The 21,018-nt window shown below is 41.9% G+C and overlaps 1 protein-coding gene across 10 annotated transcripts in view; it reads left to right on the top strand.

The window, feature by feature from the left end:
* Nucleotides 1-21,018, top strand: part of CHD9 (chromodomain helicase DNA binding protein 9) — a 185,559-nt gene that overhangs the window by 41,967 nt on the left and 122,574 nt on the right. For 2 of the 10 annotated variants that reach the window (XM_084645128.1, XM_084645127.1), the window contains exon 1: nt 19,887-20,216. The exons of 7 other annotated variants lie outside the window; for them this stretch is intronic. In XM_084645128.1, the coding sequence (XP_084501254.1) occupies nt 20,187-20,216 (30 nt within the window). In that variant the 5' untranslated portion in view covers nt 19,887-20,186. Of the gene's footprint in view, nt 1-19,886; nt 20,217-20,341; nt 20,578-21,018 lie in introns of those variants that run through there. One more of the 10 variants, XM_084645120.1, reaches the window with a different exon arrangement.

The raw sequence follows: 21,018 nt of genomic DNA, 5'->3' as shown, positions 1-21,018 counted from the left end.
CAAAAATACACAAAAACAGGAATATACATTCCATTCAGCACAACTTATTTTATCAGCAATTTAAACAAAACAGAATCTAATGCATATCTAACTAGATTGCTTATTAACTCTTTACAGGAGTTCTGACCTGCATTCCTGCTCTGGTCCCGGCAAAAGCAACACACAGACAGAGAGAACCCTTTATTTCCCCCCGCCCCCGTCCAACTTTGAAAGTATCTTGTCTCTTCATTGGTCATTTTGGTCAGGTGCCAGCAAGGTTATTTTAGCTTCTTAACCCTTTACAGGTGAAAGGGTTTTTCCTCTGGCCAGGAGGGATTTAAAGGTGTTTACCATTCCCTTTATATTTATGACAGAGGGTACTTACAGGCTTCTAAGATATACTTGTTACAAGCCAGGAGCCACAAGAGTGAAGATGGTGCTCCTGGCTGGCCAAAGGGAACTGCCCAGGGACTTGGGCGGGCTCAGGCTTCATTCCCCGTTCCTGGGGTTGTGTAGTAATTTTTGTTGTCAGAAGGGGGTCGAGATGTAATAAAGTTTGAGAATGCCTGTCCTAAAGAACATCCCTGAATAAGATGATGTTATATTAGATTGTTACCATGATTGAGAATGTTGATGCGAAGTCTCTGAAAGATGAATCCAGGAATGTAACTTAGATGTTTTAGAAACAACTGACATATGCTTTGCATCCTTGAAAGTTGTTGGCATTCGTTCCACTTTAAAAGAAAATAATCAGTTTCTATTACAAAAAGTGGCAGCTGTCGACTTGTGACTTTGCATTTGTTAGTGGTATTTTCCCTTCATGTTTTGCAGATTGAAATGCCAGTCTTCAAAATATCTCTGTATTCAAGACCTTTTTTCACCAAACAACCTACACTGGTAGTGACGAGCTTCTACCTGTAGTAGTTGGGGTGGGTGGAGGAAGGGGAATTCTAACCATAGCTAGCATATGATTACTGAAACAAAGCTGAAATGATTTTGTACATAAGTACTCTTTTACTGGAGAAGTAGAACATTATCTTTGAATTTGAGCTTTGTTTTTGTGCTTGTATGTTCAGAACATCATACTGTAAAACAGGGAATACTTGTTCTTATCTACAATTTTCAAAAAAACTTTAGGAACTGCCTTAGAAAATGGCACCAGTTGTTTCAGGCAATATAATATATTTAAATAGAATTCAAATATTCAGAAGAAAGATTCAAGTTATTGTAAGTAATCTCACTAGGAAAAAACGCTATTATGCTTTCCATGACTTACTCCATACTCTCTTTGGCTTCGATTGTCACTGCTCTAAAAGGGACAAGAAAATAGTTCTAAAAGAGATTTTGCACATTCTTAGGAGTTGGGTTCCTTTTTCTTCACTGGATTGTGGAAGCTACAGCTACTGTGGGTTAAGCATTGCTCTGACAGCTTGCTGTAGAAATTCTATTAAATCACTGAAGTAGGTGGTGAAGAGTAACCTTAGTTCTTAAGAGCCTTGAAAGCAGCTGCCAGCTGCTGCAGCTAAAGAACACCAGCTGTCAAAGAGAAGGCAGGTAAACTAAGGTAGAGGAATGCATAAATAATCATTATAATTTATGTTAAACTGGATGAGGGTAAAGGAGAAAGGGTTAGACTGCCAGGAAGGGAGGACTTCAAAGAGCTGAACCCAAGACAATTGGCTAAATAGAATCATATAACCCTTTTTCAGGTTGTTGCTCCCCAGTTAAGTCCACGCTTTAAGAACTGTGCACGCTTTCCTATTTGCAAAACACCCAATGTATGCTTGCTATTCAGGATTATCATATGAAACAATATATGCAAATACATTGCAGGTGCATGCCACCCCCATTACACAATGTTTATGCACAGTTTTTGGTATGTACATGTATGTGAAACTCATTCTTGTGAGAATGTTTGTGTTTCTAAGTATTTAGGCCATAAGTTTGTCACCCAGATACTTTTTCCTGACTGAACTATAGCTTTGAATGCCTTGAGGTTGGAGGTAAGGAATTCTCAGAGTTCCTTTACTACTTTGCTCCTCATGTTGGTCTGACAGAGTCCAGGTCTGTTGACCTTCAGGGTACTGTGAAAGATTGTGGAGGGAAAGAAAATTCAGTGGCTTCAGTCCAGTGCTTAGAAAAGTTATTGGTCCTGAAAGTATTTACTTTGGTCTGTCAGTGTCTGACAGGGTGGACTAGGCTCAGAGTCCCTCCTCCTGGAGGCCTCAGGATCCTGCCACATGCATCCTAGGAAAGGAGCAGTGGAGCTGTGTCCTTTGAGAAGCCTAGACAGGATGCGAAGGGCTAGCCAATGAGAGAGGCTGCAGGAAGCAGCCAGTGAGGGCCCAATAGGGCCATATGAAAAGGAGCTGCAGTGCCAGTGACAGGCAGTTCCTTGCTGGAGCCACAGGAGTGAAGATGGTGCTCCTGGCTGGCCAAAGGGAACTGCAGCACCACAGACAGCTCCATGCTGGCAGAGACCAGGGGAGTGAGGAAAGAGCTTCTGGCTGGGTGAAGCATGGGTGCAGACTGGGGCCACAGGGAAGTGGCCCAGGGAACTGAAAACGGTTTTGTTAAAGGGACATGACAGTGCATGGCTGCTATTCTTAGGGTTCCTGGGCTGGGACCTGGAGTTGTGGGCGGGCCCAGGTCCCCCCCATAAGCCACTGGGGAATTGGCCTACAGTTGGACAGCAATAAGCCCCCAGAAAGGGATCTGAACTACCTGGCAGGAAGGGCCCGGAGAGGATGAAACCGTTGCCTCCAGGGAGGAAGCCCTGGGGGTACAGCCCAGTACCACAGTTGGGACTGTTTAAAGATTTTAGACGCACCCGACCAGAAGGGGGCACTCGGTAGAGGTGCATGCCACCCCATTACACAATGTTTCTAGTGTTGGTAGGCCATGGAATACCAGAACATAGGTTTATCATTCTTATTATAATGTGTGTTTTGCATTTCAATTCTGGGATGCTTTTAGAAGAAACCATTAGACTGAAAGATTTATACTCTCATCATGCCAACGGCTTGGCACACTGAGGCAATTTAGAACATTACTTTCTAGTTCTGGTGGGTTATCCAGATAGAGGATGCTAAAATTACATTCTTCTTTGAAAAAAGAAAAGGAGTACTTGTGGCACCTTAGAGACTAACCAATTTATTTGAGCATGAGCTTTCGTGAGCTACAGCTCACTTCATCGGATGCATACCGTGGAAACTGCAGAAGACATTATATACACAGAGACCATGAAACAATACCTCCTCCCACCCCACTCTCCTGCTGGTAATAGCTTATCTAAAGTGATCATCAAGGTGGGCCATTTCCAGCACAAATCCAGGTTCTCTCACCCCTCCACCCCCCTCCAAAAACCACACACACAAACTCACTCTCCTGCTGGTAATAGCTTATCCAAAGTGACCACTCTCCTCACAATGTGTATGAAAATCAAGGTGGGCAATTTCCAGCACAAATCCAGGTTCTCTCACCCCCCCACCCCCTTTTTTTGGGGGGGGGGTGAGAAAACCTGTATTTGTGCTGGAAATGGCCCACCTTGATTATCATACACAGTGTGAAGAGAGTGGTCACTTTGAATGGGCTATTACCAGCAGGAGAGTGAGTTTGTATGTGGGGGGGCGGAGGGTGAGAGAACCTGGATTTGTGCTGGAAATGGCCCACCTTGATGATCACTTTAGATAAGCTATTACCAGCAGGAGAGTGGGGTGGGAGGAGGTATTGTTTCATGGTCTCTGTGTATATAATGTCTTCTGCAGTTTCCACAGTATGCATCCGATGAAGTGAGCTGTAGCTCACGAAAGCTCATGCTCAAATAAATTGGTTAGTCTCTAAGGTGCCACAAGTACTCCTTTTCTTTTTGCAAATACAGACTAACACGGCTGTTACTCTGAAACCATTCTTCTTTGAGTGCTGGTCCCTGTGGGTATTCACTTCATGGATACTCCTGTGCTCTGTGTCTGGCAAAAGCAAATTTTTCAATAGCAGTGTCCGTTGGTTCCAAGCCTGCACCCTGCGCTGCCTCATGCTTTCTGTCAAGGAGCAGCGCAGACCGATCACCTTTCCAGTTGCTTACTCTGCTGCTTGCGGTCTGAGTTGATGCCCTTCTGAGTCTGTAGCTTTATAGCTCTAGCTATTCCATCTGTAATATATTGTAAATAGTTTATTATTTTAGTAGGTAGTATATAGCTTATAGTTAGTGGGGATCGAGAGGGTTCCCCTATCATTTGGGGCACTTAGTATGCTCAAGGTCCCAGGCTTCAAGCAGTGCCGGGTGGGTCTTTCTGGTGAGTGACCCACACAAGAGCTGCCTGCGCTGCCTCAGGAAATTACACATTCTATTGAAGCATGAGATTTGCCACTCCTTTCCCCCTCATCCTAGGCAGTCATGGAAGGTCAGATTCCATAGGTACCTGATGGAAGCTTCCATGAGGCCCTGGTCTGATCTGGAACCCTCCTGCTCTTTTTTGTCAGCTGGAGCCTTTGGGCAGTGTTCTTCCAACACAGGCACCTTTTGAGCTTGAGACCCTAAGAACCAAGGACTCCACGAAACAAAAAAAGGAAAAGATGATGAAACACCCTCAGGAGAGAGACACCCTCATAAGAAGAGAACAATCACTTCTTACATTCTCAAAGAAAAGGACTGCTTTGCCAACTTCCTTGATACCAGGTGAGACTCCATGCCCTGGAGCAAGGTGCCTCTATAGTTCATGGGGAACTTGGACTGACAAAGACGATACCGGGAGATTCCAGTGCTCTGAAAATGTCCACAAAGGTGCAAAGGGACAGGAAGACGCATTCGCCTTCCCCACTGGTGGTACAAGCCTGCGCCAGTAGACTACCTGGTGCTGAAGTCTCCTGTTAGCTCTCCTTCAGCCAGACCTCATTACACCCTTCTCAGGAACCTGATGACCTACATGACTACAGAGTAAATGATCCTGTCAGGCCAGGTTCAAGTGAGACATCACTATGCCATCTGTATATCATTCACCGGTACTGAGCACTAGACAGAGTGTGGATGCACCAGGATCATTGGAATACTATTCGCCAGGGCACGCCTTTGACCTCACTACCTCAAGTCACACCATACTGATGGTTCTGCATATAGAGCCAGGTAACTCTTAATCTGGGGATGAACAGAAGGTTCCCATGGTCTCAAGAAGGAACATTAGTGCGAACAGGGCTTCCAGAGTCTCCTGGGTCCATACTGTGGAGCTAGAGACGATTGGTATTCCCCCGCCCTTGGGGCCCACTTCCATACATTGTGATCACAACCACTGGCTATACTGGAGTTCTTGGAATCCATATTCTCGAGCCCCAGTCTAAGAAACCCAGATCACCGTTTCAGACAGAAATTGCCTCCAAGAGAGGAGCCTCAGCCTCCTGAGAGCAGGAACAATCAGTACCACTGAATCTGCAAATTGTCATCTTCAGTTCTGGATGAGGTGGTAGCACTGGCCTTCCCACTCCTCTCCAGATGACTACAGGCAGTACCAGGAGCTTCTGAGGAGGATTGCAGAAACCCTATGGATCCCACTGGATGAAGGCCAGGATCCTACACACAGACTTCTGGAGAGCCTCTCTAGTCTAAGGCTCCTTCCGTGGTGACTCTCCCTAGTGATGAAGCCATTTTAGAGCCTGCTAAGGACATTTGGTGCACACTAGTCCCCCAACCTCAAAGAGGGCTGAAAAGAAGTGTTCCCAGGTGGTGGAATATCTATTCTCCCGACCCTGACTTGAACACTCGGGTTGTCTAAGCGGTCACAGAGTGGAAGAGATTCCTCCAGCCCAGGTCCACCTCTTCAGCTAAAGATGTCAAGAGGCTAGATTAGTTCTTTCTTACGAAGCATTCTTCATCCAACCTACTATTCTGAATTGCGAACTACAAGACACCTATGTCTAAATATGACTTTACTAATTACAACAAGCTGTTGGATTTAGTCAATAAACTACCTCAAGAATATAGGCCTCAGTTCTAGGCTATCCTAGTGAGGGGAAGCTGTTTGCAGGATCATCCCTACGGGCATCACTTGAGTGGGCATCATCCCTACGGGCATCCCTACGGACATCACAAGGAGATCCAAGTGGTGGTTGAAGATCTCCCCTTTGAGGGTAACAACCTTTTCAGTGAGGAAAAACCAGAGTCGCTTCTCTCTGAAGGACTCTTTCACTGTCTGTTCCTTGAGAATATATACCCTGACTCCTCACAGGAAATATTCTAAGCCACTGCTGGATAGCTACTGGCTTACTAGCTACTGAGAAAGGAATAGGAGGATTTTAGTAACGAGAGAAAATGGAAGGACTACAGTGGAGGAGAGAGAGTAAAGGTCCTGTTGCCTCTCTTACATGGAGAAGGGGGGTATTAGGTGAAACCTGGTATTCTCTCAGGGAGGAGGGAACTCTGCTGCTTCTCCCCTCACCAGTGCTCTTGGGGAAAACATGGGCTTAGTTGATAGAGCACTAGACTGAGACTCATGAGAGGTGGGTTATTCCCAATTTTGCTACTGGCCTGCTCTGAGATCTTGAGCAAGTCACTTGATTGGATGCCTCAGTTTCCCCATTTTTAAAATAGAAGTAGCGAGGCTTGCCTCCTTTGTTAAAATGCTTTGAGGTCTTCAGATGAAAAATATAAGCTAGTTTGTATTTATTTGCCTCCATTGAATGCAGAGGATCGGCTTTCTCTTCCCTCCCACTCCCCCATGCTACTCTCCCTTTTCCTATTGTGACAAAGTTCCTGCTCTACCTTGGTGGGTCTTGCGCTTATTGGTGGAGTTGCTCGCCTTGGAGCTTCACGGCAGCCCTCAGCTTGGCCATTTTTCTGAATTCACAGTCCAGGTCGACTCCTCCTGTGTCTGACCAGGAGTTAGGAGGATTTGAGGGGAACTCGGGCCCGCCCTCTACTCCGGGTTCCAGCCCAGGGCCCTGTGGAATGCAGCTGTCTAGAATGCCTCCTGGACTAGCTGTGTAACAGCTGCAACTCCCTGGGCTACTTCCCCATGGCCTCCTCCCCACACCTTCTTTATCCTCACCATAGGACCTTCCTCCTGGTGTCTGATAATGCTTGTACACCTCAGTCCTCCAACGGTCCCCGTTCTCACTCTCAGCTCCTAGTGCCTCTTGCTCCCAGCTCCTCACACGCACACCACAAACTGAAGTGAGCTCCTTTTTAAAACCCAGGTGCCCTGATTAGCCTGTCTTAATTGATTCTAGCAGCTTCTTGATTGGCTGCAGGTGTTCTAATCAGCCTGTCTTAATTGTCTCCAGAAGGTTTCTGATTGTTCTGGAAACTTCCCTGTTACCTTACCCAGAGAAAAGGGACCTGCTTAGCCTGGGGCTAATACGTCTGCCTTCTATTACTCTCCTGTAGCCATCTGGCCCGACCCTGTCCTACTACCAAGAAGCCCAATAACACAAATGCATCCAAGAAAGCCTGTTCAGGGATGGGTAGCCTTTTTATGCCCAAAATTTGGATATTCAAGTTCCATTATGCTGTGATTCACCAGAATATATATATAACATGCCCAGCAGTTGACAATCTACAAATCCTTAGGACTCTTGGGGAGTTTTCCCAATAATCCTGACAATATTTTAAAATACTAGTAGCTGTGGTCAATGTTGTTTAAAATAGCATGCTTTCCTCCCTCCCCCTCGACCCCCAAAAAAGCACCAAAACACCAAGGGTTGTGAGAAATCATCCTGATTGGTGGAGGACCGACAACATGCCCTGTAAACCTCTCACACTAGTAGTCTTTTACCCATCTATGTGGGCCTCAATTCTCTACCCAAACCTGTTGGGGGAACAAAGGTGGGTTACTACTTGCTTCCCATATGAGTGGAAGCTAGTGGCAGGCCTGTTTCCCTCTCTTCCTATTACACTTTCTCTTCCTTTCTCAAGTTCCTTATTCTACTCTTGGAATGTCTTCTGATGGGGGTGCTGAAGTGGTTCTTTGTGAGTGGATGGTTTGTATGAGAGTGAATCCAGCTGCGTTCTCCTATTCCATGATCACCCTAAAGCTAAGCACCCAAAACAGGGAGTGAGAACACCTAGCAGGTGGAATAATGAAGAATGGGAGAAAAGGCCATCTCTGGCAGCCACAGCAGTGGTATCCAAAAGCATGAATGACCAGGAACTGTCCCAGCTGCATAGGGAAGCTAGAGACCTGGGAAAAGGGGTGAAAAGCTCTTTTCTGCTTAATATGGGGCTGTTTCCAAGTAGGATTGTATCCATTCAATACTTGTTCTTGCAGCCTGTCCTTTTAAAATTATTTAGAAATTCATCAGCTCTTTCAGTGACTAGGGGACTGTCTTCCTTTTATTCATTCATTCATTCGTAAAGCAGAGTGTCCTTTATTCATTTCACTTTGTATTATATTTGAAATTTGAATTCTTCTTTGTTTTGGGTCATAGCTGTAAGAATTTATAATTGTTCAGCAAATAACTTACATTGGTTAACATTTAGGGTGTTGCTAGCGTTCCAGTCTTGGAGGCAAACAGAGGCACTGTGTTCTGTTTGGGCCTTTGTTTTTCTTCTTGATCTCTGTGGTTCTGGAAGTAAGTGCTAATGCTCGGCTTCCTTTTGAGTCAAACACTTAAAGGTAAAAGAGCTTGTTCCTTTCCAGATTGGCCTTCTGAATTAATCTTTGTCTTTAGAGAAACAAGGTGGTTGAGGTAAAATATTTTATGGGTCCAACTTCTGTTGGTGAAAGAGACAAGCTGTCAAGCTTACACAGAGCTCTTCCTCTGGCTTTGGAACTTGCACAGAGCTCTTCTTCAGGTCAGACCTGAAGCTTATCTCTTCACCAACAGAAATTGGTCCAAAACAAGCTGTTGCCTCACCCAGCTTGTGTTTCTTGTATCCTGGGAGTAACATGGCTACAACAACTCTGCCTTTACAGAGACTTCTTTTGTTTGAGTTGGTAGGAAATATTACTTTACAGAAGTCTTAGGGTCCTAACTTAGGCCCTTGTATTGCAAAGACAGGCATGTACTTAACTTTAAGCACGTAAGTAGTCCTCTTGATTTAATACAATTAAAGTTAGGCATCTCAATTATTTTTTTGCAGGATCAGGGCCTTAGAGTGTTGACACTGTAGGCAGTAGTAGCTGGAACTGACACATTTAGAGCTGTGTACTACCACCGCAGTATTATAAATTAATTTTTGTCATTTGCCCAGAGTCTTGAGACAAGCTCTGGAGAAATACAAATAAAAATATTAACCACACATGGAACTCTCATTAGCAACAAATTAAGGTTGTGTATAGTCCCAGGTCTGAACGTGTGGGTACAAGACTTTCTGAAATAGAAAAGAAGATGGTCAACACATAAGTGTTTCTGGGAGGGCACAATTTAATTACAAAAGAGCCATCATAGTATGCAGGCTGAATTTGCACATAGAAAAGGCAGTCTCGGTACTTCTCAGCAAGAATTTAATATCAGAACAATATGGTGATATCTTTTATTGCTTCATTAAAAAAATTAGTTATTGAAATATTACAATAAAACTAAATTGCACTTGTCATAAGTGAACAAAGGACAGTGCAATTTATTACCAAGGGCTTTTTTGTGTGTTCACACTAATACACAAAATTTAGTAAATTGCCATGGGTCTCTAAGTCACTGGTGCAAATTAGTGCATCTCCAGTGCACAGGAAAGATGGAGAGAAATAAAGGGCGGAAAGCAAAGTTGGAATCTACTGAGGATGAGCTGAAGAATGAGGATATTAAAATGTAGAGATACTAAGTGATGCTGATATTTAACCACTTAGTCAAAATAATGTACTGGAGAAATGTTGGTGCTTAATACTTTATTGCTCCTTTGTTTTTGATGCAGTGAAATTGCTTTTTGTCAAGAAGACTATAAGCAAACTATTGGATAAAAATCAGGCAGCACAGTTTGATTACCTGCATGTCAGTGCACAATAATATCTTGGGAGCTGAAACAGCAACTTAGGAGATTTCATACTTGAAAATTCAAGTTCTCTCATTGTATAAGCCCTATTGTACTTTAGAGCCAAGGAATTTGTGGCTGTCAAAGGTTGGCTTAGAAATATGGCATTTTTTTGCCTTGCCTATATGAGATGATACCATTTCTTGTTTGGTTTTGGGTTTATTATTATTATTCAGTGGATTGAATGTAAAGATGAACATAGAGGAATGGAAATAATTTCAACTACCTTAAGCCCAATTGCTATGTATAGTGGATGGTGACTTGCATTTTCATGTCATAGGATCATGACACTTATCAGAGAGGACAAAAATTATTTAAGTTGATTTTTATTAGAATCAGATTTTTAAATTTAAATACATTTTTCTTCTTATAAACCAATTTAAAATTAAATATGAAATTGTTATCCTATATTCCATGTAAATTTACCATAATCTATATTTCAAATTAACTCTGTTTCCAGGTGTTTAGCCAGTAACTTCTACCAGTTCAGTGAACTAGTAAACCAGCTTTTGGCAGCAGCAGGTTCTTTTGCAACTGCAGAGAGGTATTTTCTTCATTTCAGTTTATTCAACTAGTTCAGGTCAATGACTAGTTCATTCAAAGTTGAGAAACCAGTTGGGAATTGAAAACACAGGAAAGCTTATTTTCCTCTTCCAATCAGTGAATAAAAACTGAGATATACTTGTCCTAAAATCTGGAAGGACATGGTGACCAGACACAATCTGCAGTTCACTCATTACAGATAATACTTGCTTGGTTTAATAAATCAGTTAGTTTTAAATGCAAGACCTGTTTGATAAACTTATGTAAGAAAAAAGTATCCAGAACATTTAAGTAGTTTTATTTAACTAATAAAAAAAATTGTTAAAAAAATGCTGGTTTTGTGCATTTTTAATTGAATTCCAATTTTTATCCAGTTGTAGCTTGACACAAATCACATGTAAAACAGTATCATCTAGTAAATAAGAAATGTCATTCACCATTTTCTGACATAATTTAAGAAGTAAACATTAAGAATCTGAATAAATGTGTGTGTAACACAAGTCTTCTCTCTTTGTTTGCCTGCAATCAGGCAAGTGCTTACCTCTTGCCTGGGTGCCTGATATTCTTGAAGAAAATGGAAATCCTGGGAATGTCTTAACAGTGGTCTTGGATAGGTGAGAATTTTCTATCCACCCATTCACAGCAGCTCTCTGCTATTAAGAAGAATGACAGTTTGTGGTGCCTCCACCTTGATAAGCATTATATATCTCTGTTAGGGTATCTGGGTAACTTCCAGGAACAATTCTGGCCTAAATCATATAGCAGCCCTAGCAGATAAGGGCAATTTATACTGTTGCTCTAAAGAAGCACTAAACACTCAAGTTGGAGCAAGGAACAACTTTACTTAGAAGTAATTTAGCAAAATACAATGATAGTACAATAGAATAAAATAGAGTACCTACTGTAAGGACTGCAACAAACCAATAAGATGGCATTACAACAGTTTCAGCTAATGGTGGCAACTTCCAAACATTAAAGTAAACTTATGCCTTTATTGCTTTATGTAAAAACAAAACTTAACCTTACACAAGAACATTCACCATTAATAATATACAAATTCATCACCTTCCGGAGTGTGTACTCCCCTTTAGTTTTAAAATCCCAGGTACTGTCTAGCAATGGCATATTTGATGAACGGGAGTTCAAGGGAAGCACTAAGAGTTTCTGATGTATCAGAGAGAGTCCAGATAACCGGGGTGAGACATTTTTGTGTAGAACAGGTGAAAATTGACACAGTTTTAGCTGGTAATCATCAAGTCATAAAACAGCCACCATCTCTATGCAGGCAGTTGCTTTTCTTACATGCTTCTTTCTCTTTACCTCCGGTACCCTGGTGCACTTTCCCTAGCACAAGAACTTTCACATCAGATGACCAAGGTCTCCCTAAACAAGGATAATCTCTGGGATACTCATACTTTCCACAATTGCCTGGGTTTCACAGTTCAGGATCTGCCAGTATGATCAGCACTTCCTGGCTCAACTGCTGAGAAGGAATAAATGTGCTGGAGCTCAATGCTAGCAGGCATGCAGGTGCGGTGTGGCCTTAATACTGCTCGTGTGGTCTCAGTAGGGACATCTGGAGCAGTCTAGTCTACCAAATCTCTTGATCTAAACATAGGCAACTGCTACTAGGTCCTATCCCGCCGGGCCTCCTAACTTGGTGAATTAGCACCGCTGGCTCCAGGCCTAGCCTTCCCTTCGCATGAACCTCCAGATCCTCTTTTTCAGTCACTTCATCCTTATCCGCATTTTTGCCCCTCCAACTTCCTTTAGCCAGCCCTCCAGGCTACCAGTAGGATCTCCTGACTTTCAACTTTGGCCCAGATACAGGATCACAGAGTCAAGGTGAAAATGTCCCAGAGGATGTCAATTACTACATCATAGGATGTATAGTCCTTTCAGTGCAGAGCCCTTATGATTGAACTGGAAGTTTTGTAGTCCTTTGGAGGTAGTACACAGTGCAAAGAGGACTAAGCAGAACACCCCTGGCCAGGTTCAGAGGTCCCCTTATGGGAAGGGCCTACATACGTGTAGTTATGGTGTATCTGCGTAGTTAAGAAAAAGAAGGTACCAAATTGAGTGTAAAGGCTATATTTAGTTGCAAATCAACATGTTTTATTGATTAAAACCATCAACTGTTCCTATTTTAGCAGACTTCAAAAGCCCCTTTAGGTTACAAATTCTTCAGAATTTAATTTCTGAATAAAATTTTACATTTTATATTATCTAAAATATATTCCCTTAAGAAAATCTACTATTACCCTGGTGTGAGAAATTGGAACTGTAAAGTCCCCTGAATCATACCATGTGTAATACTAATAATTGGGAATATTTAAAAAAAAAAAAAAGCCATACTTTGTTACATGTTTTGGTTGACCCTGCAAATTTTTAATCTCTTCACCAGTACTAGATTATAAAGAGATGAAGATTATTCTGGTGATTGTAATGTAAAAAATGTTTTGTTACATTCTCATGCATAAAATTCCCTAGCAGTAACTTCTCAAAGATGTACATACTTCCACTGCTCTTGGAAGGAATTATATAAAACATTGAGACGCAAATGTGTAACCCCATAGTCTCCTTTCCTTAAGAGTGGGACAGGATCTTAATAAGGTTTTTTGGACATGTTAATACATAAGTGAAGATTCATTGTGTGTATTTAGTATGGGGAGGTTTACACAATTCAACCACTGACACAAAATTCACTAGGTCAGTAGCCAGAAGACTCATTACCAGCACCCGACGTGCATGTAGGTTGTTGGCTGGTCAGGAGATGGATATATGAAGTCTTGAATTTACACACATGCAGACTTTGGAATTATACTGCACTGCATCTATGTCTACCACTTATGTTGGTATAGGTGATTCACACCCCTGAACGAAGTGGTGTGGACAGCGCTATGTCTGCTGGAGAGCTACCATCACTAATTGGGGGTGGATTAATTAAGTCCATGGCAGAGCTCTCTAGTTGGCTTTGAGCAACTACAGGAGATAGATTGAGCAGCACAGCTGCACCAATGCAACTGCATTGCTTAAGCTCTCTTGTGTAGCCATAGCCTTAGATAAATGGCAACAGCTTAAAGTCTCAAGTGCAAGTCCTGCCCATCCCTAAATGGCATGGAAGGAGCTTTTATAGCAGAACTGGTGTGGTTCTGTTTCTGGAGCAGGTAGGGCAGGATTTGGGGAGCATGTTCAGGGAAATGCACTCTCACTGTGTTAAACCCACCTCACTATGGGGCTGTGTCTGTGTTGCTGTGGAGTGTAGGTTTCGGTAGGTGATTCATTGCTAGAAATTCTACTAGCTGCTCTTCTCTACATAGTGAGGAGGCACACACTGTGGACACTATTCAAGCTATGAATTTGGAGTAGTGACCATTGAACATTTCCTCTTCCATGGTAGGGGAAATTCCTCCATCCCCAAGACCAGATGGACTCCCAAGTTCAGACTGTGCCCTGGGGCTCGGATTTGGGCCTTAAAGCAATTCTTACTGTTCTTGTTTTAGGATGCCTTCCAGTTACTTCTGGGGAATTCTGCACCACTGCACAATGCAGAATTTGTGCAGAATTAATGCTCTGTGCAGAATTTCATGTTTCTCTGGAGAATTGGGTTTGCACAGTTGCTGGTGGCCATTAGGGGCTGCTGGACTCCGCAGAGCCTAGCTCTCCAGCTCGCAGTGAGTGGAGTACCTAGCCTGGTGGGGATAGGGGCTCTTCACACTGACTGCTTGGCTTGATTCTCATCTGCCTGAGTATGGGAGAGGCTCTGGCAAAGGGTGAGGAAGGGCAGGACTGCACTGCATCACACCCCCCAGCAGGACAGTAAAGAGGGTGGGGAGAAAGGGTGCAGGTATCTGGGCTGAGGGTGCCCTGTGACTGGGTCTGGGGGTAGGGAATGTGGTAGTCTGGGCTCTGAGGGTAGGGCAGTAGGTCTCAAACTTTTGTACGGGTGACCCCTTTCACATAGCAAGCCACCGAGTGTGATCCCTCTTATAAATTAAAAACATTTTAACGCCATTATAATGCTGGTGGCAAAGCAGGGTTTGGGGTGGAGGCTGACAGCTCACTACCCCCCATATAATAACCTCGTGATCCCTCTGAGGGGTTCCAACCCCTTGTTTGAGAACCCCTGGGGTAGGGAATGTGGGAGTTGTCTCTGGGGGTGCCTTGTGGCTTGGCTTGGGGGAGGGGGTGCAGGTGTCTGGGCTCTGGTGGGCCCCACACAGCCTCCTCTAATATCGCCCAATTGGAACTGGGTTGTCATAGGGGTTTCTTTAACTTTGTACTCCTGGGGAAATCTTTTTTGTTGTCTGTATTGACATGCTTGTTGACAGATATTTTGAAATAAATTACCAAAATAATTGAAACTAGCATGATTATATTGTGTTGTTTTGACAAATAAAATATGCAGAATTTTAAAACATGCAGAATTTTTAATGTTTTGGTGCAGAATTCCCTTAAGAGTACTCCAGTTCATTGAGTCACTACTCCCCTGTTTAAAGTTAGGTACATGTGTGTTTGCAAGATTGTGACATTACTTTGCAGTTCATAAACAGTGTTACTACTTTCAAAATTAGGAAATACCAAGATGACAACTACATTATTCTTGCATAGGAACTGATCATGGAATACATTGACAAAAAAGTTGGCAGTGTCTGGCTCTGCCTTCCAATCCTCAGAATTATTATAACTGTATTAAAGTAGATTTTAGTATTGAAGGTTTAGTATTGGGAGCTCAAATTTTAGGATGGTTAATGGCCCTAAAACTTGATTCAGACAGTATTGAGTTACTACTAAAAGGAAATGATGGCATATGCACTTTGTCACAAAATTTGTTAAGGGAAAATGTGACAGTTCTCAAGGGTATTCAAGACTGAGTGTCACCTTGTTACCACTTCAGGGAGTCTTGCTTGTTGAGTGCTACCAGCCTTTTAACCACTCTTCTGTGGGCTGCATCCACCCTGTCTTTGCCTTGTAGGTTAACAGTAGGTGAACTCCAGTCCCAAAGTCCCTTTGAATTGTTCCCCTGTGATATCTACCCCCGACACTGGCTATTCAGAAATCCCAGATCTTATGCTCAAAAAGGAGCAGTGTACTCCAGTTTACTAGATGTACTTGAAATCACCACTCTTGTAAACCATACAGCACTTGTGAACAATTTATAATAAAATTGGATTTATTTAATAAAGAAGAAAGATTTAACTAGAAAGAAGAGGAAGTAGTGGAAGCAAATGGTTCTAATACAAAACAAAGTAATAAAAGTCTTTACCTGAGTCTACACTTACTAATAATAATCTTTCCTATCTAATAAAGTAGGTTTTTTCCTCCCCGTGCGGCCCCCCCACCCCTCCCAGTTCAGTCTGTTCCAGAGCTGGCTGGCTTCATGGCAACCAAGATTCAGTTTTTTTGAGTGGAAATTGCTCTTTGAGGGTCTTTCTCCTTCCTCTGTTATATTGAAATAGTCATAGGGGTTTGCCCTATCTATGAATGGAAACTAGTCTTGTAACGTCCCGTCCATCCCCCCCCCCCCTTTTTTTTTTTTTTTAAATCTTCAGGAGGTTTTGATTGTTTTCAGTTGTGTCTGGTGGTTTTCCATTGAAAGATTTGGGATTGAGCAAGGCTAAACATTTGAGCTTTGTATTGCATCCACAGCTAGACAGGACATTATGGGAACTTTCTCCTCCCTGAATGGGCCATCACTGATATATATTTTCCCTGATGATCAATTTTTACCCCAAGTCCATAAAGCATAGGTTCAATATAAATACGTTATTCTTTAAATATTACTTTTACATACATCTCACAATGATTGAGTCTCAACAAATTACAAGCTTTCTGTAGATGTCTTACAAGTTACTCTTTATGGATAAATATCTTTTAAGATGTGTTTGGTGTGGTGAGCCTGGTCTGAGTTGAGAGCTGTTTGCAAACATTGCGGGTGAGCTCTTTGCCTAGGAGTTGCTGTGTCATAGAGAACTTAAAAAACAAAACAAAAAGATACCTACCACTAGTGTGGTCTAGGGCAGTGGTTCTCAAAGTCGGTCCACCGCTTGTTCAGGCAAAGCCCCTGGCGGGTCTGGCCGGTTTGTTTACCTGCCGCGTCCGCAGGTTTGGCCAATTGCAGCTTCCACTGGCTGCGGTTCACTGCTCCAGGCCAATGGGGGTTGCGGGAAAGGTGGCCAGCACATCCCTTGGCCCGAGCTACTTCCCACAGCCCCCATTGGCCTGGAGTGGTGAAGCGCAGCAAGTGGGAGCTGCAATTGGCCGAATCTGCGGCAGATAAACAAACCAGCCTGGGCCACCAGGGGCTTTCCCTGAACAAGTGGCGGACCAGCTTTGTGAACCACTGGTCTGGGGCAGTGCTTTGATGAGGCTCACCGTCAGCTACTGGGAAGGAAGAGATTTGTATCACAGTTCTGTCCCTGGACTGTACTCATGGAGTTGATTTGTTTTTGTGTTAGTCTGGTATCTTGTAAGATGTTTAGTGTGGTTAGTTTGTCCAGTCTGAGTTGAGAACTGTTTGTAAACAACAAGGGAGAACTCTTTACCTAGAAGCTGCTGTGTCACAGAGGACTTAAAAAATAAATCACCAGACACCTTCTACTAGTGTGGTCTAGGGGCTGTAGCTTGATGAGACGCCCTGCAAGCGCAGCACTCCCAGCTACTGGGAAGGAAGAGGTTTGTATCACAGTTCTGTCCCTGGACTGTACTTGGGGAGTTGGTTGATTTTGTGTTAGTCTGGTGTCAAAAATGTAATTTATGTCATAACTGACGTAAAGTCTAGTAGCTGGGGGACAGAATGCCAGAGCTTCTTGGCCACTTCAGAGGGCTGATGTTTACTGCCTCTCCCCTGAGGGCAGTGAGGTGGTTCATAGGAAAGGAATTCTTCACTCCACCCTCAACTTTTGTTGTTTGTTCTGCCCTGTGAATAGTTAAACTCCTTGTGCCTGCTGCTGCTAATGGCTTTCCCAAGCAGCTGCTGCACTATGAAATTGTCATGATTCTTGACAATTTCATTGCTGTCCACAGGATCTTGAATAGCAGCAGGGAAACTGACTAGAGCCTTGTTAATTTCACATTGCTGCTGCTTGGCAAAGCTATTAGCACCAGCAAAGATAACCTGGAGCTGTCTTTTTGCAGTCTCAAGAGGACAACGCTGCTTCAGTTTATATTCAGTTAAATTTGGAAGATTATTTTTGCAGCCTTACGAGCTAAAAAGGTATTTTTCAAATAAATCATAAGTTCTAAATACATCCCCTCTCCCTTGCACATTTGCTAGAGAAATCTTTCTATCTGAACACTGGAAAGTAAAGGAGTAGCATTTTAAGCCTTGGACAAAGGGATATCCTCATCTAGAGTGTCATCATCAGCCACAAAAAGGGGAAGTACCTTTTTGGTTTGTCACAACGCCTTGCAAGTGCTGGGTAATTTTTTCAAGTTCTTTGTATTATGTTCATTGAATTAAAAGTAGTTAAAAGCTGCAATATTGATATTACAGAAAATTAAATGGCTAATAAGATGAGTACATAAAATTTAATTAGTTTTGCTTTTGTTTGTTTTATTTATATTTTATTTTTAAATTTGGTTGCAAAGTTCATGCAAACTTTTTTTATTTTGGGGAGCGAGGGTGTGTTTGTGGTTTTGTCACTACCACCCCATGCCCCACCCCCCTGACAATATATTTCAGTATTCCTCTTTTTTGGTGTCCATCAGAGTGATGACTCTCTCAATGAAGGTTTATATTCTGGTTTATTGTGATCTTTATTTAGCGGAGGAGAACTCACTGGTGTTTTCCTTCGTTCTCATAATGCCTGTTCCAGATTGGCCAGAGATGTTGCCCTGGAATAGTAAAGTGTACCTCCTATTCTCTAGCTACTAAGCTTGCTGCTTGTGTAGTGTTCTCTACAAGCCTGGGATGCAAGAAACACTCCCTGATAAAATACACATTGAAGTCAATAGAAAGACTGCCATCAACTTCAGTAGCCAACTTCATTGGATCAGATCCTGAAATTTTACTAAGAACCCAGTAACAAGAATGTTGTGCCTAGATACTTAATAATAGACTGAAAAACATATTTGGTACAGTGTGTTTTACTTAATTTGTAAAATAACACACCTTTATTAATGTTAAATTTGTTGTAATTTGTATTACTGTATGTATTACAACTATAATGCACAAGCACTTTGTAATTTTATTTATTTAGAACCTCCAAATAATTTAAAACTGAAGGGATGGCATTAGATATAAACAACAAACACAGAGATGTTTTATTTAAATCAAAATAATAATGTTGACAAAAGCAGTAACTTACTTATGTCTATATCACTTGTATTCTCAACTGACAGGGAACTTAATTCTGAAGTAAGTAACGTATTTGTGAATTAAAGCATACTATTAATAAAAGTGAAGCCTAAGCAATGTAAACTCTTAAAAGCTCAGTCACTGTAGCATTATAGTGAACATTTAAATGAAACCCCCCATGAAGTGTGATTGTCATTTATTGTTTTCATGATAAATAGTGTTTGGAAAAATGACAACCCTGCCTGATATAGTTTTTTGTTTTTTGAAGGGGGAAGTTGATTGTGAAAAGAATAGAATTGCCAGGGGAGAGGGAGTAATTATCATGTTCTATATTTTAAATAACCTTTAAAAAAAATCAGTGTACCTGCTCACCTAGTTTGATGGAAATAAGGCTAAATATTAGAAAGATACAAGATGCCTTTGTGTGGTATTTTAATTTTGAATGCTAAAATCAAAATGTAAAATATTTCATCTATGTTAAACAAAATTATAAACCTTTGAATAAATAGGAGCTCATTATTGCGTATGTTCCATCTAACTGAATGCTCTCCAGCTCAAAGTATTGTTTATTTCTCCATGGGGAAAAAAAGAAACAGCAGCAAGAAAAGGAATGCTTCCATTTTGTGTTCTAGTGATCTGTTCTATATGAAATCTCTGTAGTAAAATACTTACTCTCAATGTCTAAAATAAGGCTTAGTGCACAGTCTACTTTGCCTATCTTTTATCCTCTCGGCTAAATTTGTTACGGTGTCTTTATATTGAGCTCTAGAAAATATTTTGTTCTCCAGACTTATTTAAGATTTTGATTATTTCAAATAAACTTGACAGAAATGTAAAATTGCAGCAGTGTCTAGTATGTTACTTGGAATTGATAGTTTGCAAGATTGCTTCTACCTATGTAAAATACAATCTTTTCATTACTGTAGGAGGGGGAAGAGTAAGAGTTAACTACTGTACCACATGTAGGGAAAAGCAGCCCATTGGGGGTTAAATTGCAGAGTCTAATGGAATAATAACTGGTAGCACCATCTGCTGGCCTACTTCCGCAGAAGGAGTCAGTATTTTTAACGACATCTCTAATATTCATGCTGATGCATTTTGATGCTTTGTGCATTCATTTCTTTCTGTGCTTTGTTGGAATCTGGCTATCGGCTAACAGCTGTTGTTGAAATTCTGCTCTTTAGGGGAGATGGCAGTCTTTGTCATACCTGAGTAGGATGAACAGTGGATGTATACTTCTCAAGGAGGAAATATGTTGATAAATCACAGTGTGTATTTATGGAGGGTTGTGCATATCTTGGCTGCAGCTTGCTAAATAGGCCATTTAGCAATCTTCTTTCAATGCTTTTTTCTTGAGCCTTGCCTGGGGTGGTGAAAAAGCAGAGGGCAAGCCTTTGTCTGACGCCAAAAATGTCTTCAGTGAAGAGGCCAAGAGGAAGGGTAAGTGAAAGCCTGAATGAGTGGGAGGAGGAGGGGTTCTTTGGGCTAAAAGGCTAATGGGATTGAATAACCTTCCTTATTACTGGCTGCTGCTGCGGGAGTCGTGCTGCATCGCCATCTTGAGCTTGTTGCTGTTTTCTCGGGTCTTGGTTATTTGTTATAGCTTGTAGGCCTTAAGGTGGCATTTTAGTGAGCGATCCTAAACCCTGTGTCCTTCTCAGTGCTGCAGCATTGCTATTAAGCCTTTGATGAGGCACGTATAGAAAAATTATTCAGTGAAGTGCACTGGATTTGGCTTGAAAATGTGTTTGGAAATTCCTGGTGTCTTTTCCCCATGCTGTAGTGAGAGGCACATTTACGGGTGAGAACGTAACAGAACTGTTATCTGCTATTTTTTGTCTGTTTGAATAGGAAATTCTTTCTATTCCTTAAGGTTAAACAACATGCCTTCTAGATGATTTCAAATAGACTGCTAATTTGAATGTAGAATTCCTAGTTCTAGCATAAAGAATTCTCTATAGATATAACAGTGACAAAGGGGGGAAAAAGTGAAAGTTAACTCCTTCCAGTAGCAGTATAACCTTATGTAATTTTAAATAAATTAAACATACGCTTCCTAACTACTTTACTGATGTAGAAAACTACATAATCTGTTTTTGTTCTTTTTGAAAGCCTTGATTTGTTCAAATATCTGGTTTTGTTGGTCGTAAAATAGTGCGGTTTTTCTGTTTAACTGTAGGATAATTATTTCTGTTTTGATACTATTTTCAGAGGTATATTGATGCTATACCTTTATTAATTC

The sequence above is a fragment of the Lepidochelys olivacea genome, assembly GCF_965140295.1.
Source record: "Lepidochelys olivacea isolate rLepOli2 genome assembly, chromosome: 12".
NCBI classification, from domain to species: Eukaryota; Metazoa; Chordata; order Testudines; family Cheloniidae; genus Lepidochelys; species Lepidochelys olivacea.
This window is presented reverse-complemented; position numbering and strand designations above follow the sequence as displayed.